This window comes from Molossus molossus, unplaced genomic scaffold, assembly GCF_014108415.1.
Source record: "Molossus molossus isolate mMolMol1 unplaced genomic scaffold, mMolMol1.p scaffold_m16_p_6, whole genome shotgun sequence".
NCBI classification, from domain to species: Eukaryota; Metazoa; Chordata; class Mammalia; order Chiroptera; family Molossidae; genus Molossus; species Molossus molossus.
Window position 1 is genome coordinate 26,946,765 of NW_023425399.1, and position 25,876 is coordinate 26,972,640.

General features: G+C 41.9%; 1 protein-coding gene and 1 pseudogene across 2 annotated transcripts in view; both read left to right on the forward strand.

The window, feature by feature from the left end:
- The first annotated feature begins 2,419 nt into the window (after positions 1 to 2,419).
- ATRN (attractin) overlaps positions 2,420 to 25,876 on the forward strand; it is a 185,008-nt gene continuing 161,551 nt past the window's right edge. For both annotated transcript variants that reach the window (XM_036244251.1, XM_036244252.1), the window contains exon 1: positions 2,420 to 2,870. In XM_036244251.1, the coding sequence (XP_036100144.1) occupies positions 2,500 to 2,870 (371 nt within the window). In that variant the 5' untranslated portion in view covers positions 2,420 to 2,499. The remainder of the gene's footprint in view (positions 2,871 to 25,876) is intronic.
- LOC118618197 lies at positions 7,475 to 8,089 on the forward strand (annotated as a pseudogene).

A 25,876-nucleotide genomic window follows, 5' to 3' on the forward strand; every position in this document is an offset into this window, starting at 1 on the left:
CGCAAATCATTTCCTGCTATTCATGAGTGTTTGATAAAATAATGTGAAATGTCACAGCCTGGGTTCAGTTTTGCTGTGGGGAGTGAAGACAAAGTCTGATTCTATTTCTAGACTACAGAAGTAAGGGTAGCAGTGCTTTCTGAACCAGAGCATTGTTTTTTTTTAATCCTCACCTGAGGATATTTTTCCATTTTTTGTATAGATAGAGTGGGAGGGAGAGAAGGGGGGAGAGAGAGAGAGAGAGAGAGAGAGAGAGAGAGAGAAACATCGATGTGAAAGGGACACATCGAGTGGCTGCCACCCACATGACCAACCAGGGCTGGGGACAAACTGCAACCGAGGTATGCGCCCTTAGCGGGAACCGAACCCAGGTCTCTCTGGACCACAGGCCGAGGCTCTAACCGCTGAGCAAAACTGGCCAGGGTAGAGCATTGTTTTATATTAGCCTCCCCCATCTGACTGGGGTCTAGCCAGAGGGTAGGGCCATGTCTTTTACTTCCCTACCTGGTCCTATACATCCCCTTGTAGGACACTGCAGCAAAAACAACCTGCAAACCAGAATGCCAGTGGTAGGGCCTAGGCCAAACAATAGGTTTCAGGTAGGAATAGTAGGAATGTATGGGTGGAGAGCTGAGGGTGAGGCTGTTGTACAGTTCAGCTTCAACAGGCTTGAAGGGGATGCAGAATGAGGCAGGTCAAACTTGGGTTTGAGTGTAGGGGTATACCCTAGAATCTTAGAATTCTGTGCTCTGCCCTGGCCGGTTTGGCTCAGCGGTTAGAGCGTCGGCCTGCGGTCCGGAGAGACCCGGGTTCGGTTCCCGCTAAGGGCACGGAGCTTGGTTGCAGTTTGTCCCCAGCCCTGGTTGGGTCGTGTGGGTGGCAACCACTCGATGTGTCCCTTTCACGTCGATGTTTCTCTCTCTCTCTCCCTCCCGCTCTATCTGAACAAAATATGGAAAAATGTCCTCGGGTGGGGATAAAAAAAAAAAAGAATTCTGTGCTCTAAGGTAAAGCTGAGAGGTCCCACAGGTATTTGAGGGGCTTTCTTTGTTCCCAAGGGACTGCAAGATGCACAGACTCTGAGGTAGCTGCCATAACAATATTTCTCACAGCACAAGGCTTATGTCAGACAATGCTCTGGTTATGTATTGCTGAGTAACAAACCTCGCTGAAACTTAGAGGCTTAAAGCAGCAGCCACTTTATAATTTCTCAGGATTTTGGAATAAGGCGCAGCAGGGAATACTTGTCTCTGTTCTAGGTTATGAAGAACAGCCCAGCTGGCTGCAACAACCTAGTGGGCCTCTTCTCTCCATGACTGGTCCCTCAGCTGGGATGGATCCAGCCAAGTCCATGTGTCTGGGGCCTCAGTTATGGGTGAAAATCGGGTCCCTACTTTTCCTCAGTGTTGTTTCTGAATGTAATCTCTCTACAGCAAGATAGAAGAGGGGGAGCAGCTCAGGATCATCAAGAGCTCAAAATCAAGATTGCAGGGTGCTCTTAAAGCTCAGACCTGGAACTGGCACGTTGTCACGTCTGCCACCTTCTTCTATCGGTTAAGTCGAGACATAGGCCCAATCTAGATGCCAGGTCAAGGACTACACACGGTTATACTGCCAGGAAGCACGTTTCACTGGGGGGAGGAGGGGTCCCAAAATAATAAACTATCTGACAAGGAGGAGGGGGGAGTCTACAGGCTGTCTTGTGCGGCCTGAGGGTACACCAATCCCTAATTTTATGCTGCCTCCTCTTCAGAGATTACTGGAGGGCCAACAGTGGGGAATAACCCCGAACTTCCTTCACAGAATTAAAGGGCGGGGGTGGGGGGGTGGTGTCTGATCTGCTACTGACTGGATCAGCCTGGATCTAGGGAGGCTGGGCTTTGTGTGTATTCGTTTAGTCTATTAAGCACGTATCGAGCATAGTCTACGCGCCGTGTTCTTCACACGTGTTATTTCGTGATCCCTGTTTTGCAGAGGAGAAAGCAGAGGCTCGAATGCAGCACCTAGCACCACACCACGCCGCAGCCTCCTAAGCCCTCTCTACTCGGCAACCAGAGTTGGGGCGGAACGATGACGGGCGCCGGGCTCCCTGGGAGGGCAGCGCTCAACTCGGCCGGCTTGGCGAGCCGATCGCACGGCTCCCCGGCAGCCAGCGGGAGGAGAGCGCTTCAGGACTCCTACCCCGTCGCCGCCTCGCCGGGGGAAGCGCGAACACTGGCCCGCCAGGGCGCCTCGGCGCCGGAACCCGGGGTGGGGGTGGGGTCTCAGGGAAGCCCGGACTCCGGGTCAGAGGCCGGTCTTCGGGACGCCGGTGGCCTGCGCGCCCCGCTCACGCACGCAGGCACGCGTCGGCCCCGCCTGCCGCGCAGCTCGGGCTCCAGCCTCAGGATTGACCGCCTGAGCCACCGTCCGCACGGCCCCGCCCCGCACGGCCAGGCGACGAGCAGCCGGCCGTCCGGTGTGTATGTGTTCGCGGGGCGCCGTCTCAGCCCCGGGAAGATGGTGGCTGCGGCGGCGGCGACTGAGGCGAGGCTGAGGAAGAGGACGGCAGCGACGACAGCGCCCGCCGGCGGGGACGGCGGGCGGCTCCGGCACTGGGACGCCACCGGGGCTGGGAGGCCGGGGCTGGGGGCCGGGCTGCGCCTTCCGCAGCTGCTGCTGCTGCTGCTGCTCCCGCCTCTGCTGCTGCTTCCCTGGGCTGCCGAGGCCGCGGCGGCAGCGGCGGTAGTATCGGGTTCAGTCGTCGCCGAGGCCAAGGAATGTGACCGGCCCTGTGTCAACGGCGGCCGCTGCAACCCTGGCACCGGACAGTGCGTCTGCCCCGCCGGCTGGGTGGGCGACCAGTGCCAGCACTGCGGGGGCCGCTTCAGGTGAGTGGAAGGGGGTGGTGGACCGGCGGGCCCAGCCAGAGGTTGAGGCCAAGGGGCGCTCGAGACTGCTTCAGGCAGGAGGCCGATGCCAGACAGCAAGTGGGGAGGTCGGGCCGCCATACGGTGTTCGAGGACCATTTGCTTCTGGGGAGATCTTCCTTCGTCCGTGGCCTGGGGTCTTCCTGTACTGGGAGATGAACAGGTTCGAGGCAAAGGTGGGGCTACCCCAGAGGGGTGCGGCGGGCTACATGGGAAGAAAGCTTAGAGTCCCAAAGTGTATCAAAGCTGGTCTCTGAAACTGGGCCTCTTTTGGATAAACGAGGTATGAAAGAAAAGGTGAAAAAGAGAGCCAGTCTTACTTACACACTTCCTTTTAACATTCCCTTGTCCCCTAGGGCCTGAGTTCCCCAACTGATTGGATATGTGGGTTACTCTGAAAAAAAGGAGGGCCTTGCAAGTGTTGGCTGGAGACAGAAAGGAAAGGGTACGATTGGGAGATATTCGAGATAGAAGAATCAATGGTTGTTGGCTAAAGGAAAGTGAGGAACTAGCCCTTTGAAGTTCACTGGAGGCTGCAGATTGGAACAGTGTCATGGAGAGGGCATAGGAGAAGGTTCCTGTTTGCCCTGATTTCTGGGGAATAGAGTTCTGAGTTGGCCTGGTTCAGGGCACTACCTCTTGGAGAGATCACTCATTAATTATTTAGTAGTTATTTATATTTGCTTCAATTGTACAAGGATTTCCAGGTAATAACCCACAAATAGATTAGCCAGACTTTGGCCTAGTCCACAAAGAGTTTGGAATATGGCAAGAGAAAGATATGTACGCACATAACCCTAGTCATAGGGCTACAGTCATAGGGCTAGTCATGCATGCCTTTGGCAGATATTTACTAACACTTAAAAAAATTCTCACGACAGGATATGTTTTTATTGATTTTAGAGAGAAGGGGGGGGTGGAGAGAAGCATCAGTGTGAGAGAAACATCCATTGAGTGCCTCTGATTATGTGCCTCGACAGGGATTGAACCAACAACCTAGGTATGTGCCCAGACTGGGAATCAAACCTGCAACCTTTTGGTGTATGGGATGACGCTTCAACCAATGGAGCTACCCGGCCAGGGCTTTACTGAACACTGTTTTTTTTTTTTAATCCTCACTCGACATTTTTTCCATTTTTTGTTCAGATAGAGTGGGAGGGAGAGAGAGAGAAACATCAATGTGAAAGGGACACATCGAGTGGTTACCACCTGCATGACCCAACCAGGGCCTGGGACAAACTGCAACCGAGGTATGTGCCCTTAGCGGGAACTGAACCCGGGTCTCTCTGGATTGCAGACTGACGCTCTAACCGCTGAGCCAAACCGGCCAGGGCTTTTTATTTTAATCCTCACCTAAGGACGTTTTTTTTTGCATTTATCTTCAGATAGAGTGGGAGGGAGAGAATGAGGAAGAGAGAGAAACATCAACGTGAGAGAGACGCATCGACTAGTTGCCCCCACACGACCCCACCTGGGGCTGGGGACAAACTGCAACCAATGTACGTGCCCTTATCCGGAACCGAACCCCAGGACTTTCTGGTCCAGGGACTGATGCTGTACCCGCTGAGCCAAACTGGCCAGGGCCTTTACTGAACAATTTTGATCTGAGGTGTGGAGGAGTGAGAAAATACGGAGAACAAGATAGAGTCCCTGCTTTCATGGATTTTACATTCTAGTCAGGAAACAGGCAGTTAACAAGTAAATGTATAACTGACAGAAATGAACAAGATAACTTCAGGTAATGGTAAATGCTTTCAAGAAAATAAAACAGGCTAGTCTGATACAGAATGATAATGGTAGGTAACTTTAGGAAAAGCCTCTCATTTAAAGTGACATTTGATCTGAGACCTGAATGAGACATTGGAAAACCAATGGGAATTTAGGGGTGGAGAGGTTGTGATCAGTTGGAGGATGCAGGGAAGACTTTGAGGAGGAGGTGACATTGGATTTGAGCTTTTGAGGCTAATCAGGATTTGGAAGTGTGCAGTTGGGAAAAAAATTCCAAATGGATGCAAGGATGCAAACAGAATTGTGGAGACCAGAAAGTAAAGTATTGCTGGTGCCAAGGTATATAGAAGAGAGTTATGAGGGAAAAGTTTGGAAGAGTAGAATTGTAGACTCATGAACTGTCAGATCTTCAAGGAACTCAGAGAACCTTAAGAACATGAGCTCTTTATTGTTACAAAGAAACCAAGTGATTCCTCAACCAGTGTGTAATGGGGCTGGCCTTGTAATTTAGGGTGTTCTGATTTACGAATTAACATAATCTACACATTTTTTGAGGGCTATTCTGGGTTAGGTTGTGAGATACAAGACAGGCACAGTCCTGCTTTTGTGAAGCTTACATTCTAGCTTGGGAATAAGACATCCAATAATACATTTAGTATGATTTTGCTGAAGGCCATGGAAGTGGAGAGCAGGGGACAATCAGAGAACTTGACTTAGTTTGGAGGTAGGTTGAGTGACTGAATAAGTGACTTTTGAGTTGAGATCTAAGGGGTAAGATGCTACTGCTTGCGTGAGGGGTGAGATGCTAAGGGGCCAGCATGTACAGAGGCCTGGGGATGAGAGGGATTGTAGCAGGCTGGGTAGAAGGCCAAGTGGCGGGAGCAGAGAGAGCATGGCAAGACCGGCAAGGTAAGCAGGGGCCAGGCCATGTGGATCCCTGTTGCTTGGGTTGAGAATTTTGACTTTTAGCCTATAAGTAGTGGAATGGTATATATAGCTCATCTTGTTTTCACAACATTACAGACTTTAGATTGGAGCCAGAGCAGGAATGGCCTTGAAGGTGAGGCCAGAATGTTTTGAATTTGGGGAGCTTCCAAGATCAAGTGAATGAATGGTTGGGTCAGAGGAAAGTTCTTCAAGTTCTGAAAATCTGGCATGCCATGGTAGGCAGTGGGGGACCATATAGTGGGGAAGGAGATGCATAGCAAGATCTATCTGTCTGGAATTTTCAGAGTAGGTGGACTCACTTTAAGCATAAGCGATGGTGGGCTACTAGGTTGGAACAGTTAGTGTGGGGCAGGACAGCAGTAATGAGAACTTGAGATAGGTCCTAAGTGGTTTGTAGAGGTAAGTGACAGATCTTTCTTTGAAACTGGTTTGCTTTTGGGAAGAGAGAGGGGGATGGTGAGGGAAAAAAAACTAGATTCTATCTTGGGCGATTGAGAAGATGGTGATATCATTAAAACACACAGGGACACAGGAAGAATGGATCTGAGATGTTTAATTTTCCATACACTGAGATGCTTTCAGGGTATCTATCTGGCAGGACAGGTGTAAGCATTGGTGTTATCTCTATATAAAGGAGATTGCCAGGGATAGAGAGCAGGTCTGAGGAGTGTTCACTAGACAATCCAGAGGATTGGAGAAGAATCACTTGTTATGGGGAACAGGCAGTCCTGACACTGGTTGTCTCGGATGGTGTCACACTTGAATGAAGAGGCTCCTCTGGTTATTGTGGACACTCCATTTGAGCTGGTGTCAGTGTCCTTTGACTTTGGTCCTGATAATTCCATTATATTTTGTGGGCTTCTGGAATTTGCATTTTAAAAAATGAATGTAAGAGGAACTTAAGTCTCTGACCTTTAGAAAAACTTTAATTAAAATTTTAGTTGAAGGATATTTTTTTTTAGGGGAAGAGTGAAATGCTGGTTTGATTATAGTGGTGTGTATCTTGATTTAACTTACAAACCTCGTTATTAAGCTAAGAGACATTAAAATGAACACCTTTCTGGTTTGGATTGGCATGAAGTCCGTGTTTTTTAAAGTTTTTTAGTTCCCTAAATCTTGTGTTATAATTGCTGTTACAGCAACTCTTTCATTAATAGAAAGGAATGTAGGATAATAATAAGATTAGGTTCTATTGAAGTTATCACTGAGTGCATACTATATGCCAAGGATCTGGTCAAGCATTTTCGTATACATTGTGCCATTTAATCTTCAGGACAACTCGAATGGTGTTGTATAAAATTGGGATTTTTGTGTGGTTGTAGTTAGAAAAATCACTTAATTTTTTTCCCAATGAAAGATACTACAAAAATGATTAATTGAGAGGATAAAGTTAATGGTGCCATTGTAATAAAAATAACTGTGGAATCTTTGATGAATGATTTCTAAAGCAGTACCACTTTTATTCATTTTTATGTGAATCTTCATAATTCAGTGATCTTTTTTTTCTACTTGTGACCTCACCAGTGAAATTTTTCTTTGGAGGATAAATATCAAGTTAGAGAATAAAGATATTAAGTCCATTTCTGAAATTCATATGCACTTAATTTTCTAAGTTCTTGTTATACAAAACTTTTGGGAGGATAGAGTAGACTAACCTAGTGAATTGGAACCTTATAGTTGCCCACGATGTTGAGTTACCTTCTATAGAAGAAAAAGAAAAGAAGTAGGCATTTGTTGAGCATCTATTTTGTGCCTGGCAAATGGAGTACTAGCAGCAGTCGTGGTTATGGCAACATCTGTCTCCGTTTGTCTAGCATCCATTTTTTCCAGGTGTTGTGTCAGGGGCCTTTTAGGAATTATCCCTTTTAATCCTTAGATTGAAGGTATTCCCATTTCATAGATGGGTAAATTGAACCTGAGAGATATTGAATTGTCCAAGGTCACACAACTTATAAACAATTGTGGTTTGAACTCAGGCCTTGTCTAATTCCCAAACCCATGCTTTTCATTGTACCATTTGGCCTCTCATTTTTTTTCTGTGTTCAGTCACCCTTTATGAACATCTTTGGAAGGGTGGATGTAAATCCTTTGAGAAACACCTTGAGCTTCTTTTCCAAATTGGGCCCGGCAGAATGGCTCCCGCAAAGAAGGGTGGAAAGAAGGACTGTTCTGCCATCAATGAGGTAGTGACCAGAGAATACACGATCAACATTCACAAGTGCATCCATGGAGTGGGTTTTAAGAAGCATGCCCTTCGGGGACTTAACGAGATCTGGACATTTGCCACGAAGGAGACGGGAACTCTAGATGTACCCGTTAACACCAGGCTCAATTAAGCTGTGTGGGCCACAGGAATAAGGAAGGTCTTATACCATATCTGGGTGCGGTTATCCAGAAAACATAATGAAGATGAAGATTCACCAAACAAACTTTATACATTGGTTACCTATGTACCTGTCAGCACTTTAAGAAATCTACAAACAGTTAATGTGGATGAGAACTAACTGCTGATTGTCGAAGTTATAAGACTGCCTCCCCCAAAGTAACTTGTACCTGTATGACTGCTGTATATCTTTTGTCCTTATATTTCTCCTAAACTTCATTCACTTATTTCTGTTTGCTGGGCAAAATCTCGGGGGGGGGGGGGGGTTTACTGTCATCTCAGAATGTGCCAAGTATAAGATCAAACTTCTTATCTTCATTGAAAAAATAGTCTTTTGTACTTTCTTATTTCAGTAGCAAATCCAACTTTAGATAACCAAAGGTCAAAATTTAGGAGTAGTCCATTGCCCTTTCTTTTTATTCTCTCTTTTCTAAAGTCTTAGAAATTTGTTCCTTTTCATTTCTCCTGTTGCCATTCTAGTGTACCTAAACCTTTACCCCATTGCTGACCCGCCTCTGTTGCACCCTGACTGTTCTCTTGCTCCTCTTGAGTCCATTCTATACTTTGTCACATAATCCCCTGAAAACATGTGTCATGAGCTTGCTTAGAAACCTCTTTTTTTTACTCCTCTTACTGCCTGTAAAATAACTGTCAGCAGAAGGCTCCCACTGTTTTACACATTTTTCTTTTTCCTAACTAAATCCTTCCACTTCATAGTTTGTCTGCATATTTGTTAAATTCAGCATACTTCCTCCTCCCTACCCCTGCATTCTTCTCTATTTATCTAGATTATACCCCAAAGGCCCATCTTCAGTTCTCTATAATCTATAATAGGAAATTCTCCAAAATCATACCTGTTACCTTATTTTGAGATGAGTTATCAACCTGTTCAATTCATAGATAGCTTCTGAATGAATGGTTATTATGTATTAGATATTGTGCATGCCTTGAGGATATGCAGGTGGGTAAGAATCAGGCCCTGCTTTCCCATCGGGAGCTCATAATTCTGAAAAGGCAGCTATGTGCACAGGCAGTTAGAATTTAATAATAAAAATACAGGCAGTATGTGGTGCTGGATTAATATGTGGTAGAGAGATGAACTTTTTGAGGGCTCTGGTGGACGGCATCACAGAGAAGAGGACATTTTGGGCAGATCTGAGTTTAGCGTGAATAGTGAATCATGAATAGTGGGGGAGAAGGGCATTTCAGAAGGAGCAAAAAACTTCTGCAAAGACAGAATCATGGAATATTATACTCACTTAGTTTCCTACTTTTTTTGGTAATAAAGTGCCATAAACTGGATGGCTTAAAACAACAGAAATTTGGCCCAGCTGCTGTGGCTCAGTGGTTGAGCATTGACCAATGTTTCAAGAAGTCGCTGGTATTCCTGGTCAGGGCACATGCCCAGGTTGTGGGCCAAATCCCCAGGTGAGGGGGCATGCAAGAGGCAGCCAATTGATGTTCTCTCTCTTTGATGTTTCTATCTCTCTCTCCCTCTCCCTTTCTCTCTCTCTAAAGTTAAAAAGAAAAAGAAAAAACAAGCCAAAAAACCCAGAGATATAATCTCACAGTTCTGAAGTTAGAAATGAAGATGTTGGCGGTGCCATATTCTCTCTGAAGACTTTAAAGGAGAATCTATTCCTTGCCTTTCTCTTAGTTTCTGGAATTGCCAGCAGTCCTGGGCATTCTTTGGCTTGTTAGGTGTATCATTTTAGTCTCTGCTTCCATCATTTCACTCTCACCTGACACTGTTCCTCTGTGCCTCTTCTCAAGGATGTATAACTTGAGTACATCTTAACTTGAGTACCTCTGCGAAGACTCTGTTTCCACACAAGGTCACATTCACAAGGTACTGGGGGTTAGGACTGAAAAATATTTTTGGGGGGAGACACAAGTCAAACCACAATACTAAGAGAATTCAACATGCATAGTTGTTAGAGTATAATCTGTGAGGGATACATTGGAAGGTGATAATGGCTTTCCCTCTGCCTTTCCGAAAACCTTCAGCTTTAGGGTACATCTTTGACCTAGGCTAAGCCATCAGGTCCTTCTAGTCTCTGGCTGCAGAGATTGTTTTGAGGTAGGCATGTAATCTAAGCTGACTCCATCAGAGTGAATCTCAGAACTTGCTGAAGGCCTCTCTGTGGGCGTTTATGAAGCAGATGCTTTGTTATCTGCCTTCTGTGTGGTGACCATATAGGACCTAGAACCATTATAGCTAGTAGCATTGCTGTTGTGATAGGAGCTCATGTGAGGTCAGGGCATCTCCTAGAGGAGGGAGGATGGCAGAGAAGTGGAGCTGGAGACCTGATGACTTTCTGAATCTCTGGATCAAGCCTTGCCTAAAGCTGTACTTTTCAGTTTTGTGAAGTATTACATTTCTTACTCCAGTTAGTATTGGATTTGCTGTACCTTACACTATAGAATAATTTCTAACATACAGAGGGACATAAGGCCAGATCATGAAAGTCTTTATATTTCATACCAAGGTGTTTGGGCCTTATCTTCTTGGCGTTGATAAAATGGTCTAAATTCCTGATATTTTTCTACCAAGTCTCCCAATGTTCCAATTTTGATGGGCATATGATCTGAACCCTAAGTTACCATATGCAGTAGTTTTACCTTGTTTTTTTTGATGCTTCCTAACTGAGATTACCAACTACCAGCTGGAGATGAGGCTGTTCTCACTGCCTTGTATCTCAGCCCTATTGAGCCAGTTTCACAGTTGAGGGCTCATTGTCACTCTGTAAATTGTATTGGATATTATTTCTATCAAAGTTCTTTTAGTGACAGACACCCAACTTACACAAGCTTAAGAGAAAAAGATTGGAGAGATTTACTGGTTTACGTGACAGAAAAATCAAGGAGATATTGATGGCTTCGTGAGTGGCTGGATCCAGGGGACCTGTTAGTCTCACTCCCTCCATCTCTTTGCTTTGCTCTGCTCTTTACTGGCCTCACTCTCAGGAAGGTTCTCTCTATGTAGTGACTCCAGAAGCTAAATCAAACTGGCTTAGTATCCTCCTGAGTTGAATACCTGCTCTGGAGAGGGAGATGAAGTCCAGCTTGATTAGATGGCATGAACTGAGAAAGGGGGAACAAGGAAGGAGAAAGGAAAACACATGTAATGTTCTTAGAACCTGCCATTTGGTGAATATTAAGTGTTGATAATGAAAATTGGAAATAGTCTGGAAAATATTGTATCAAGTAATGAAATTCTGATCCCCAGTTTATCAGGAATTCACACAATCATTACTAGGAGTTGTGAGGGACCCACTAGGTGGAATGCTTTATAGTGGCTCTTTGAGGTTACTCAGAATTGTCCTGTGTTGAATTTCAGTGTAGTAGAGCCAAGTCATTGAATGGCAGTTATTCATTTCTTGATTTTGTAATGGGGGAATAAAGAGGATTATGGGAGGAAGCAAACAAATATGTGCTTATTGTGTGAAATTATGCTATATTGGGAGCAACCTTAACTTTATATAAAACACTTACATAACAGACATTTAAAGTTTTTGGTTGATTCCTAAAAGATAGAATTTACTTATTTGAAAGGGTAAAAATATGATTATTGAGTAAAAAGAAAAGTTGAGCATGAATGTCTTACTATAATTACAAAAGCTATGATATGTCTGAAAGCAGATGTAAGACATTTAAATTTTACCTCCAGGAAAGGTTCCCAAGATAAGAAAATATTTTTTAAAATTTAATATAGTATAGAGGACAGAGAAATGTATAAGATAAAAGCAGAGTATGTTTATGATCTAAATAGTTTTTCCTAAATGTGATTAACTGGTTTAATAAATTTATAGATTATCTTTATCTTGAGAAATATAAAAGTATTTACCTGGAAATGTGACCGAACAGTATGAAATCATACTGGTTTTTCCCTCTCACACAATCTTGTTTCTAAAACTGAAATTAAACTGTAGTTGTACTTTTCAGAATAATTGTATCTGAAAATTTATCAGCCACTAACCTGTTATGAAACTTGTTTCTCACTTCTGTGATTTTCCAAATGCATTGTGGCAAAAGTGATTCCCATTCCTATATTATATACTAATCTAATTCTTCATTTTGTTACTTTCTTCCTTCCATTTTCCCTTTTTTCCCTGTTCTTTCAAACTAGCCCTTTATTATTAGCTTTTTTTTTTTTTTCTAATTTTTTGTCTTTAGGGTGGCTTTCTTATATTTTCTCTGCTTTTTTCTTTCTCTTTTCTTGATGTCATGACCCTTTAACTGCTTTTCTTTTAGCACTTGCGACCCTGCTTTGATTTTTATCCTTTCAATTTTTTTTTTTGGTTAATCCTCATCCAAGGATATTTTTCCATTGATTTTTAGATAGAGTGGGGACACACACACACACACACACACACCTCCCCCCATGTGAGAGAGACACATCGATACACATTGATTGGTTGCTTTCCTCATGACTCCAACAGGGCTGGGGATTGAAACTGCAACCCAGGTATGTACCCTTGACTGGGAATCAATCCTGTGACCCTTTGGTCCTCAGGCCAACGCTCTAACTGCTGAGCCAAACCGGCCAGGGCTATCCTTTCAATTTTTTAATTCACGTTTTCTGTTTTTTCAAGTTATATTTTGAGTGGACTTTAACTCTAGCTATTTATTTACATGTTTTCTCATCTAGAATTTTATCTTTCACTTATAGAATCATGGTTGAATTTGCCATGGCTGAATTTATTTTAGAATTTGACATTAACATTGTACAATCATTAAGTCAAATGAATTTTTTTCTTTTTTTGATATTTTGTTCAGATAGAGTGGGAGGGAGAGAGAGAGAGAAACATCGACGTGAAAGGGGCACATCGAGTGGCTGCCACCCTCATGACCCAACCAGGGCCGGGGACAAACTGTAACCGAGGCACGTGCCCCTAGGGGGAACTGAACCCAGGTCTCTCCCGACTGCAGGCTGATGCTCTAACCGCTGAACCAAACCGGCCAGGGCTCAAATGAATTTTTAAATTAATTCCTGTTGGTTCTTTTTACATTCTAATTAAGGATATTCTAATTTGTTTACTAATAAACCTATAACCGTTAGAGGATGAAATTTATCAGGTGCTGTTAAGACACACAAAAGTCATTTCACCAGTTTCTTATGTTTATGATTCATATTCCTTTCAGAAAAAAAAATATTTTTATCGACTCTCTCAAGAATTAAAAGATACTTTAAAAAGTATCCTTTTTTAAAAAATTTTTACTGAGGATATGTTTTTATTGATTTTTAGAGAGAGAGAGAACATCGATCAGTTGCCTCTGGTACCCACCCTGACTGGGGATCAAATCTATAACCTATGTGCCATCACCAGGAATCGAACCTGCCACCTTTTGGTGCACAGGACGATGCTCCAACCAATTGAGCCACCTGACTAGGGCTAAAAAATACATCCTGTTTTTGATGAGATGCTTTTAAATAGAGTAAAAAGTAATTTCTTAAAGATTATAACATACATTTAAATATAATTTGTAATTATATTAACAATATAAAAAGTTTGACCTTTTCCCTGTTTAGCATGTGGTACATGTAATGTATTTTAAATTAATGTGTAAGGAAAAGCATAATTTATACACAAATAAAAAATGACATTTAATTTTGGGATCAAATGTATATTAAAATAGAGATTGAATTTGACTCTGCTTTGTGCTATAGAAATAGACAACTTCCCTCTCCTGCCCTGGCCGGTTTGGCTCAGCGATTAGAGCGTCGGCCTGCGGTCCAGAGAGACCCGGGTTTGGTTCCCGCTAAGGGCATGTACCTCGGGTGCAGTTTGTCCCCAGCCCTGGTTGGTTGTGTGGGTGGCAGCCACTGGATGTGTCCCTTTCACATCGATGTTTCTGTCTCTCTCTCCCTCCCACCCTATCTGAACAAAAATTGGAAAAATGTCCAAGGGTGAGGATAAAAAAAAAAAAGAAATAGGCAACTTTCCTCTCCTAATTCATGCATTTGTGCGTTAAAAATTATCTCATACCCTGGCTGGTTTGGCTTAACTGTTAGAGTATCAGCCTGTGGACCAATGAGTCTTGGGTTTGATTCCCATCAAGGGCATGTACCTTGGTTGCGGTTTGGTCCCCGGCCCTGATTGGGGTCCTGTGGGAGGCAACCGGTCAATGTGTCTCTTTCACATCTCTCTCCCTCCCCCTCTATCTGAAGATAAATGGAAAAATATCTTCGGGTGAAGATTAAAAAAAATTATTTTGTAACAGCTGTAATAAAAATATTAATAAATATTAAAAAATAAAGGTAAAAGTATTGTGTAGAAATTTTTTTGTAGTTGGTTTCTAAGTGATAATAGTGTTTTTCAGCTATTTGTAGGCATTTCTTTGTAAAGAGCATGTTTCCTGTGTGGATTTTTTTTCCCCCCCCAAAATTGAGTAAAAAGGCCAAACTGGCTATAACTGTCAGTTAATTTTCCCTTTTTAACAATGGTTTTTTGAAGTGCAAAAGATGTCTTGCAAAGCTATTCAAGGATTTTGATTAGGGTTGGCAAGTTGATCTTGAGGGAAATTTGTAGATACGGATTAATTTTGTACCCTTCCATAACTCGTATTTAAATATCATGTCTTACGCTCCTCTTTTAATAGATGCCATTACTGTCTTTTAATTGTAACATCATTTGGACTACTGGTTGAGCAACATTGAGCAACCCTGACCAAGTAACTGGTTGCTTTAAAGCAATCATGTTTGGTGCTGGTTCAGTCTCTCTGTACTGACTTTAACTTCCCTTTTAATATGCAATATTTCAGTTCTATGGAAGAGATACAAAGAATAATAAAATGAATACCTTTTTAGCTACAACCTAGCTTTACTGAATTTCCTTCATAGTAATATTATCATTACTCCATAATTACATAAATATAAATTATGTAATGTAAAATATCATGGATACCAACCCAAGTCCCTGTGTTACCCGTACTCCCTAATCCTGTTTACCTTACTCTCTCTCCGGAAGTAAATAGTATGATGAAGCTGATGTGTACTATTTTCCTTGCATGCATGTTTCTACTTTTACTGCAGACACACACACACGTTTCCAAAAACAAGGTCATGCTTTTCAAACTTTTAAAAAGTAAACATATTTTTCTTGCCTCAAAACACATTTTTAATACTTTTGAGATTTATTTGTGTTTATAATTGTAGTTCTGGTTGATTCTAGTTGTATTCATTACAGAATTCCAATGTATTCATTTATTGTCCTGCTCATGGGCGTTTAGATTTTTTTCAACATTGCTGCTACAGATTAACACTTTACATATCTCTTGGTGCGTGCATGTATGATTTTTCTTTAGAATAGTGATTTTTAAATTTTTTTAGCGCCTCCAAAATAATTTTAATATTTTACTTACTTCCTTACATACTTTTAGGTTGACATGCAGATATTTATGTCACTAAAAATGGATTTTTATAGTTGTAAAGAATGTAATTTCTGGTGTAGTATAGGGTTATTGAAAAAGACCCATTAAATTACTTTAAACATTTTATTGAGTGGAATTCAAATTCCATAGTAGTTTGGTAACCATTCTCATTCATTTAAAAAAGACATGTACTTCTTTGTGTTGTTCCCTTTTTTGGCTTACATTCTTATTTTTAGTCTAATTCACCCATATAATTTTTTTCCGGATTATGAATTCTGTCCAATGATCTGGATGTTGCGTTTATTTGAATTGCTTTTTCTTTTTTTTTAGTAATTTATTTATTCTTGTTACAGATGTTTCCCCTTTTTCACCCACTGATTCCCCCTTCCCCTTCCCTCTCCACCCTGTCCCCACCTTTGTTGTCCATGTCCACTGTTCATACATACATGCATGTAAGTTCTGTGGTTTATCTCTCTCCCCCACCCCCTCTTCAGGGGATTGTCATCTGTACCCCACTTCCACGTCTCTGGGACTAACCCACTCCTCAGACTGTTATGTTCATTATATTACACAAATAAGTGAGATCATATGGTATTTGTCTTTCTCTGTTTGGTTTGTTTTGCTTAGGATAATACTTTCCAGGTCCCTCGATGTCGTCTCAAAGGATAAGAGATCTTTCTTTCTTACAGCTGCATAGTACTCCATTGTGCATATGTACCACAGCTTTTTTATCCATTCGTCTACTGATGGACATTTGGGCTGTTTCCAGATCTTAGCTATTGCAAATAGTGCTGCTACGAACTTGGGGGTACATATAGTCTTTCTGATTGGTGTTTCAGGCTTCTTAGGGAATATTCTTAGAAGTGGGATCACTGGGTTAAATGGAAGTTGAATTTTTAATTTTTTGAGGCAACACCATAGTGTTTTCCACAGTGGCTGCACCAGTCTGCATTCCCACCAGCAGTGTACTAGAGTCCCCTTTTCTCCACACCCTCGCCATCACTAGTTTGATGATTTGTTGATGGTGGCCATTCTGACAGGTGTGAGGTGATACCTCATCGTTGTTTTAATTTGCATCTCTCTGATGATTAGTGATGTTGAACATTTCTTCATATGTCTCTTAGCCATTTTATGTCCTGTTTGGAGAGGTATCTATTTAGTTCCTCTGCCCATTTTTTAATTGGGTTATTTGTTTTCCTTTTGTTGAGTTGTATGAGCACTCTATATATATTGGAAATTAACCCCTTATCTGATATATCATTGGCACTTATGCTCTCTCATACAGTGGGTTGCCTTTCCGTTTTGATGATTGTATCTTTTCCTGTGCAGAAGCTTTTGAGTTTGATGTAGTCACATGTGTTCATTTTCTCCTTTGTTTCTGTTGCCTTAGGTGATGTATCAGTGAAAATTCTGCTACGTATAATGTGAAATTGTGTTGCCTACATTTTCTTCTAGGATTTTTGTGGATTCATGAGTCACATTTAAGTCTTTTATCCATTTTGATTTTATTCTTGTGTATGGTGTAAGTTGATGGTCTAGTTTTATTTTTTTGAATGTAGCTGTCCAGTTTCCCCAACACCATTTATTAAAGAGGCTGTCTTTCCTCCACTTTATGCTCTTGCCACCTTTGTCAAATATTAATTGAGCATATTGCCTTGGGTCCATTTTCTGGGTTCTCTGTTCTGTTCCACTGGTCTATCTGCCTGTTCTTGTGCCAGTACCAGGCTGTTTTGAATGAATTGCTTTTTCTTGCCCTTCCTCATTTGTCTATTAGGTTGTCCCTTTTATTGATTTATAGGAGTTCTTCATATGTTCTGGATATTAATCCTGGGATTATATATACAGCAGTGATCTAGTGAATGGCTTTTTAAATTCTATTTAACAATTTAAAACTTTTAATTATACATGATTGGATAACTAAATAAGTGATGAGAAGGGACAAATACTACAAGTAGATACTCCCTCTTCCAGGATGTGGACCTTAATTTCTCTTCATTGTTCTCCTTGAGAATAACCTGGATTAGTGACTCTTATCCAAATAATAGAATATGGAAAGGGGGAAAATAGTGATTATGCAAGGGAGAAACCTGGCAAATACTTACCTTAACCGAATGATCAGGGTTAAGATTGCAATAAGGCATGTTGATCTCATATGCTACCAGATATGTGATTAGGAGGGAATATTGTCTCTGTGTTATTTCCCCAAAACCCTATAACTTTAATTTAATCATGTGAAAAAACATCAGAGAAATTGAGGGACATTCTATAAAGTGCTGGATAGTATTTCTCAATATTGTCAAAGTCATAAAGAAAAAAAACAAGGAAACAATAAGAAACTGTCACAGACCAGAGGAGACAAAGGAGACATGATGAATAAATCTAGTGTGGCATTGTGGCATCCTGGATTGGATTGTGGAACAGAAATTAGTACATTAGTGTAAAAACTGGAGAACTTTGAATAAAGTCTGGAGTTAAGGCAATAGAAGTATACCAATATTGGTTTCTTAGTTTGACAAATGTACCATGGTAATCTAATACAATAACATTAGGTGAAACTGGGTAAGAGATGTCTGGGAATTCACTGTGACATTTCTTCAACTTTTCTGTAAATCTAAAATTATATTTCAAAATAAAAAGTTTATTAAGAATTTTTAACTTAATTTTGTTGAATCTAAGATGCCATAGATGATAAGATATACCATAATTGTAGATACTGCTAAAGAAGAAAAAGTTTTTTTAGTAAAATTAAGGTAGTGCATTAGTTTTAAGAAGCACCTTGGTTTCAGAAATATTAAATGAGAAAAATAGCATATCTTGGAATAGATGAAATATAGTCTTAATAAAAAAAAAGGTATTACAGCCTAGGCCAGTGTGGCACAGTGGATAGAGCATCGGCCCATGTACCGAAGGATCACGGGTTCAATTCCTGGTCAAGGGCATGTACCTGGGCTGCAGGTTCAATCCTTGGCCCTGGTCGGGGCATGTGCAGGAGACAACCAGTCGATGTGTCTCTCTCACATTGATGTGTCTCTCTGTCTGTCTCTTTCCCTCCCTCCCTTCCAGTCTCTCTAAAATTCAATGGAAAAAAATATCCTAGATGGGGATTAACAACAACAACAAATAGATAATACATTCAAAAGCTACAAAAGGGTTTGTGGTGGAAAATTTTCCTTCCCCCCTCTGGGAGTAGTCATTTGTTAAAAGGTTCTTATATAGCCCTGGCCGGTTTGGCTCAGCAGTTGGAACATTGGCCTGTGGACCAGAGAGTCCTGGGTTTGGTCCCCGCTAGGGGCATATACCAAGAAAAAAAAAAAAGGTTCTTGTATAGCCTTCCAGAAGTGTTAGTTGCATATAAGCAGTTATATTTGTTGTATCTTCTCCCTCCATTTTTTAAAAAAACATAAATGGCATACTCTGATTACTACCTGTACTTTGCTTTTCCCTCTCACCCTCACTGAATAGTGTTATGTTGGAGATAATTTCATACCAGTGCATTCTTTTTCTTTTTAAAAAAAACATTGTTTGGTATTCCATTGTATGGATGTGCCTTAATTAATTAATTAATTAATTAATTTTATCCTCACCTGAGGACATTTTTGCATTTATCTTCAGACAGAGGAGGAGGGAGAGAGGAAGGAAAAGAGAGAGAAAAACATAGACATGAGAGAAACACATTGAGTGGTTGCCACCCACACAACCCCAATCAGTGCCGGGGACAAACTGCAACTGAGGTACATGCCGTTAACGGGAACCGAACCCAGGACTCTCTGGTTTGTGGGCCGACGCTCTAACCGCTGAGCCAAACCAACCAGTGCCGGATGTGCCTTAATTTAGATAGAAGTGTTGAATGATCTTGTATACACGTCATTTCACACATTTGCTGGTCTGCCTTTAGGATTAATTCTTAGAAGTAAAATTGATTTATAAGAGGAATGTGTGCATTTTATTTTATTTTATTTTTTAATTTTTTTTATCCTCACCTGAGGACATTATTGCATTTATTTTCAGATGGAGCGGGAGGGAGAGAGAGAGGAAGAGAGAGAGAGAGAAACATCGATGTGAGAGAGACACATCAAGTGGTTGCCACCCACATGACCCCAACTGGGGCTGGGGACAAACCGCAACCAAGGTACGTGCCCTTAGCGGGAACCAAACCCAGGACTCTCTGGTCCTCGGGCCGACACTCTAACTGCTGAGCCAAACTGGCCAGGGCAGGATATGTGCATTTTAAATGTGAGGGCCTGGCCAGTGTGGCTCAGTGGTTGAGCATTAACCCATGTACCAAGAGGTTGCCGGTTCAATTCCTGGTCAGGGCACATGCCCAGGTTGTGGGCCTGATCCCTAGGGGGGGGGGGGAATGCAGGAGGCGGCCAGTCAGTGTTCTCTCTCATCAATGTTTCCATCTCTCTCTACCTCTCTCTTCCTCTCTCTCTAACATCAATAAAGACAAATAAATAAAATACATTTTAAAAAATAATAAATTTTGTTAGGTATTGCCAAGTAACTTTTCATAAAGATGTACCCAATTTGTATCACCAGCAGCGGTAAGTTATGCTTTGTCTTCAACTTTCTTGATGGTGTCTTTTTATTTATTAATTAAAACAATTTTTTAATCCTCACCTGAGGATATTTTTCCATTTATCTTCAAATAGAGTGGAAGGGAGAAGAGGGAGAGAGAGAAAGAAAGAAACATCAATGTGAGAGGGACACATTGCCTGTTTGCCTCCCGCGGGACTCAGACCAGGCCCGGGGATGAACTGCAACCAAGGTACATGTCCTTGACTGGAATTGAACCCGAGACTGGTCTGCAGGCCAACGCTCTAACCACTGAGAAAACTGGCCAGGGCTTATAGTGTCTTTTTTTTTTTTTTTTTATTAAAAAATTTTTTTAAAAAATTGATTTTAGAGAGAGAGGAAGGGAGAGGGAGAGAGACAGAAACATTGATGAGAGAGAACATCAATTGGCTGCCTCCTGCATGCCCCCACTGGGGATTTGGCCTACAACCTGGGCATGTGTCCTGACTGAGAATTGAACCGATGACCTCTTGGTACATGGGTCAACTGCTCAACCATTGAGCCACACCAGCTGGGCTATTGTGTCTTTTTAACAAATTTCAAATTTTAACAGTCAATTTTTTCACTTTTTCTTTATGGCTTATGCTTTTTGTGTTATATTTAAAATTTTTCTTCCTATACTGATGTTGTAAAGATACTCTTCAGTTTTCAGTGTTTGAAATTTGTTCTTCACATTCTGATCTTTTATCTACCTGTAATTTATTTTTATGTATAGTTCTAATGACCTAATTTAATTATTTAATTTGGTAAGCAGTTGTCCCAGTCTCATTATAGAATAATATGTTTTTTGCCATGGCTGGTGTGGCTTATTTCATTGGTTGGAGCATTGTCCTGTACACTGCAAGGTCACAGGTTTGATTCCTGGTCAGGGCACATACCCAGATTGCAGGTTCAATCCATGATTGGGGTGTGTACAGGAGGCAACTGATCAATGTTTCACTCTCACATTCATGTTTCTCTCTCTAAAATCAATAAAAGCATGTCCTTAGGTGAGGATTAAAAAAAGAGAGAGAATAAATCAGAGTAATAGGTTCCCCCCCTGTAGATTTGAAATATACCTTAGTCATATAAAATACCAAAGTTATCTTAATTAAAACAATTTTTTTTTTCCTTTATTGATTTTAGAGAGAGAGGAAGGGAGAGGGAGAGAGAGATAGAAACATCAGTGAGAGAGAACATTGACTGGCAGCCTCTGGCATGCCCCCCACTGGTGATCAGGCCCACAACCCAGGCATGTGTCCTGATGGGGAATCAAACCGGTGACCTCCTGGAGCATGGGTCAACGCTCAACCACTGAGCCACACTGGCCGGACATCTTAGTTGTTTTTAGCCCTTTGCTTTTCTAATTCAATAAAAGTCCTTGTTGAGATTTTGTTTGGAATTTTGCCTGATACTGAGATTAGCCTGGGGAAATTAGTCATATTTGTGATATAGAGTCTTCCCATCCAGACATGCTTTATATTTTCATTTATTTAGGTTTCTTTTATGTCTGTGAGTAAATTCTTATAATTTTTTTTCAAAATGGTCTGATATACTTTTTAAAAAAATATGTTTTTATTGATTGTTTTAGAGTGAGAAGAAGGGAGAGAGAGAAACATTGATATGAGAAACATCGATTGGCTGCCTCTTGCACACCCCCTACTGGGAATCGAGCAACCCAGGCATATGCTCTGACCTGGAATTGAACCAGACCTCTCAGTCCATGGGACTACACGCAATCCACAGAGCCACACTGGCCAGGCATGATATACTTTTAAAAATGTTAATTTAATTTAATTTTTTCCATCATCATTTAGTCACTCTATGCTTTCTTCCACCTCCACTTACCACCCCCTGTCTCATATACTTTTATTAGATTTACCCCGGGCACATAATTTTGTTCCTATGACTGTAATCTAATTGATTACTATAGTGCATAGGAATGGGATTTTTTTATTGTTATTATAAATTAAGTAATATTTAACTCATGAGTCTCTGGTTGTCTGGATAACTTGGTTGATCTCTGCTGAACTTACCTGTCTGGGTCTAGGCTGGAGCTTGGCTGGACTCACTTGGTGGGGATGGGGTATCACACCTTATAACAGAGACTAGCTGAGTCTTAAAATTATGGTGATGGCAGAGGTGTAAAAACAGAATTGATTTTCTAATATATTGGATTTGTCTAGGAAACCGTCCTAAATTTTTGTAGTATTGATAGCATGACTGTGGATTGTCCTATTTTCTATGTTGATAATCATGCTGCCAATAAATTTTGACAGTTTCTTTATTTCTGATCTGTATACTCTGTGCTCCTTTTTCTTGCCTACTTTCCCCCCATACTTGATTATTTGCTCACTTGCAAACTTTTTCTTCTTCTGAACTCTAAAAATTAGAGTACCTCACCCGGCCGGTGTAGCTCAGTGGTTGAGCGTCGATCCATGCACCAAGAGGTTACTGATTTGATTCCTGGTCAGGGCACATGCCCAGAGTGTGGGCCAAATCCTCAGTGGGGGACATGCAGGAGGCAGCCAGTCGATGTTCTCTCTCATTGATGTTTCCATCTCTCTCTCCCTTCTTCCCTCTCTAAAAATCAATAAAGAAAAAAAAGAATTTATTATAAAACAAATAAATAAAAATAAAAATTAGAGTACCTCAGGGCACTTTCTGTGTATCTGCACCCAGTTCTCTTCTGTATCTACACCTCATATTCAGAAGTTCTTCTTAGTACCAGGACTTTAAACACTGTGAGATAGAACTCTTGATTTATACTCCAAACCTGTTCAATTCTTATTTTTCTCAGCACAGGCCAAAAACCAGGGTGTTTTCCTTATATATTCTTTTTTCCTTACCTCCAAACCATCATCAAATCCCGATAAATTTTAACCACTAAAATTTACCTAAAAATCTGCTGGTATTTTTTTTTTTTTAATTCCTCGGGATAATTTTCTGTTTATCATCAGATAGAGTGGGAGGGTGGGGGAGAGAGAGAGAAAGAGAGAAACATCAATGTGATAGAGCCACATTGCAACCTGCATGACCTGACCAGGGCTGGGGACGAACCGCAAGCAAGGTATGTGTCCTTGACCGGAATCGAACCCATGACTCATTGATCCATGGGCCTACGCTCTAACCGCTGAGCCAAACCGGCCAGGACATCTGCTGGTATTTTTTTTTTTTTTCATCTGTAGGTAGGAGCCAGATTGTGTGTGTCTTTCTATTCTTCTTTTTTTTAATCCGCACCCGAGGATATTTTTCTATGTATCTTCAGATAGAGTGGGAATGGGGGGGGGGGGAGGGAGAGAAAGAGAAAGAAAGAGAAACATCAGTGTGAGAGAGACCATCAACTGGTTGTCTCCTGCAACTGGGGCTGGGGACTGAACCGCAACCAAGGTACGTACCCTTAACTGGAATCGAACCCGCAACTCTTCGGTCTGCGGGCCAATGCCCCAACCTCTGAGCCAAACCAGCCAGGGCTGTCTTTCTATTCTTAAATAACCATAAAAAATTCTGAAAAATTAGAGGTAGTATACAAATAAAAGGTGTCAGATGGCTAGCAGGAGTTGGAGTTAAATGTCAGTTTCCTTAAGCTTCTTTTGTTTCTTTATCTTTGCTAATTGCTTTTTCTTTCCTTTCATTGCTGTATATTTATATGGACTCTTTGAAATGAGTTTAGTTACAAGGAGTTGATTGCCAGTAGATTTGGTCTTTGGTTGAATGTTATTGTATTTTGTGCTTTTTTGGTCTAATATTCAGGGCCCTAGAAGAGATTCTGGTTATTGGATAAACAAGGAAGATCAAAAGCATATCCGAGGTAGGGGAAAATGTGTGAGGGTGGCTGGATTTGCTTTCCAGGAACAGGTGGGGAATATGGTATGAGTAAAAGCACAATTGAGATAAGAATGGGGATAGAGTTTTTTGGGGACAGTGATGGGAACTGGTTTATCAGGGTGAGAGGGAGGATTGACATTCTTAGTAGTAACAATGTCATGGTCAGGAGTTTGAACTTCATTCCATTGTCTGTGCAGAGTCATTGTAAACACTTGATAAGGGTAGTAACATGGTGACATCAGTCCTTTAGGAATGTTGTTCTGGCTGTGGTGTGCTTAGTAGACTTTGTGGGCAGTTAGTTCATGGAAGCTGTGATAGTAGCCAAAGTCTTTGGCAGTAAGGTTACTATAAATTGTAGCCTTGGGATAGAGTGTAGCAGTGGGACTGGAGAAGAAAGGATGAATCTAATGAAGCCTTTGATGACAATTGTATCAAATTGGTCATACATTTGATGAAGGAAATAAAATAGAGGACAAAGCTAACAAAGGTTACACCAACATTTTAAGCCTCGGAGAATGGGGCTGTTTTATCATTTAAAGTGGACTGTAGTTGATGGGAAGAGCTATTCCCCCATGAGATTAATTTAATATCTCAAATTATTTGTTAAGGATGTGTCTAGAAACCTAGAAGAAATGAGGGACCACACAGAGCAGAGCCAAATATAGCTTGTGTCAGAGCCATATTTTTTGACTCCTGGTTTTTTTGCAGGGTTGAGTTTTGTTGGTTCTGGAACTCACAATTTTTTGTTGTTGTTCTGCCCTCTTATGCTCTGAGTTTTCATGCTATTGAGAAAAACATAATGCAATGATCATTATAAGGCTGCTTAAGGGAAAGCTTTACGTTAACTATTGGACTCTCCTGGTTCTTGAACCAAAATAGGCATTCACAAGGCACCTTTTCACTTGAGGTGATAGAGTTGAGTCAGTGTCAGATGTTTTGAACTAAGGCTCCATCTCCAGTTCTTTTACTTCTGAAATGCTCTTTGTAAGGTATCTCACCGAGGAAGAAAGAAACGGAGCCGCAAAGGTGGGCAAAAGTTTTATTGAAGTGTTCTGGAGGGAAGTCGCGCTGCTGCTTTTGCCTGGGGAAGACTTATAGGGACATTAGGGTCCTGGGTGGGGTAATTAGGTGTGGCATCAGGTGACTGGCTAGCTGCTGGGGAGATTCAAACGTGGCATATGTTGATTGGCTGGGAAGGGTGGTGGGACTTGACCAGGAGTGTCGCCTCAGCCACATCCTGGTAAGGTGGAGCCCCCCCAAGTCAGGTTTTGATTTCTCCTCTGGCCATCCATTTCCAGGTCATGTGACTCCCTAGAGTTCACCAGCCTTACATCTGACCTTTTGTGTTAGATAGGGGTGCCACTTTCTGTCTGGCTACTTCCTGCTGGATAGGGGCATCATTGGTTGGGGAGGTTGGTGGCCAGTGACTCAGTTGGGAGTCGCATGTAGAGATAAAGCAATATCTGGTTCACAGCCACTCGAGAAACCTCATGGATGTGGTTCTGCAAAAATCCAGTCCGGTGTGGTTTAGGATTTCAGTCCCTTGGTGTATCAGGGCCAACCAGGAGAACAGATTAGAGTGCACATCCTGCTGGGGCTGTAGGTGGCTGTCCAGAGCAGCCTCATTGTGGAGGATGACGCTGGACACCTGGCCCAGTTGTTCCATGGCCTCTGAGATGACGTGGGTATAGGCCCGAAAAATTTTCAGGGTGCCTGATGGGTAAGCATCTGAGTGCCATTTATAGACTTTTCTCTCTACCCCCTTTACCCATCTCTCATCCCAGGGGTCCTTGATAATGAGTTCAAAATCACTTGGCCCAAAGTAATTTCTTTTACATGAGCAGTAGGGACAACCTCCATATGTCTCAGGCTGCCATCTGCAGTAGTCTCGAGTCTGATCGTAGACGAAGCAGACAGCGAAACTAACCACGTCAGGGCTGTGATATTTACTGCTGCCTGATAGCCACCAGGTTGGCAGTCCCCCATGGCTATATGAGTGGAAATGACCCAATATTGTGTCCAGCTTTCTTGCATATAGAACTGCCAGACATAGGCATTGATCCAGTTAGTTGTGGTGAGGTTTCCCTGAGGGAGGGTCAGGAGGAGGAGGAGCCATAGGGCCCAGGTCCTGGGTAATCCAGAGGCAAGTGGG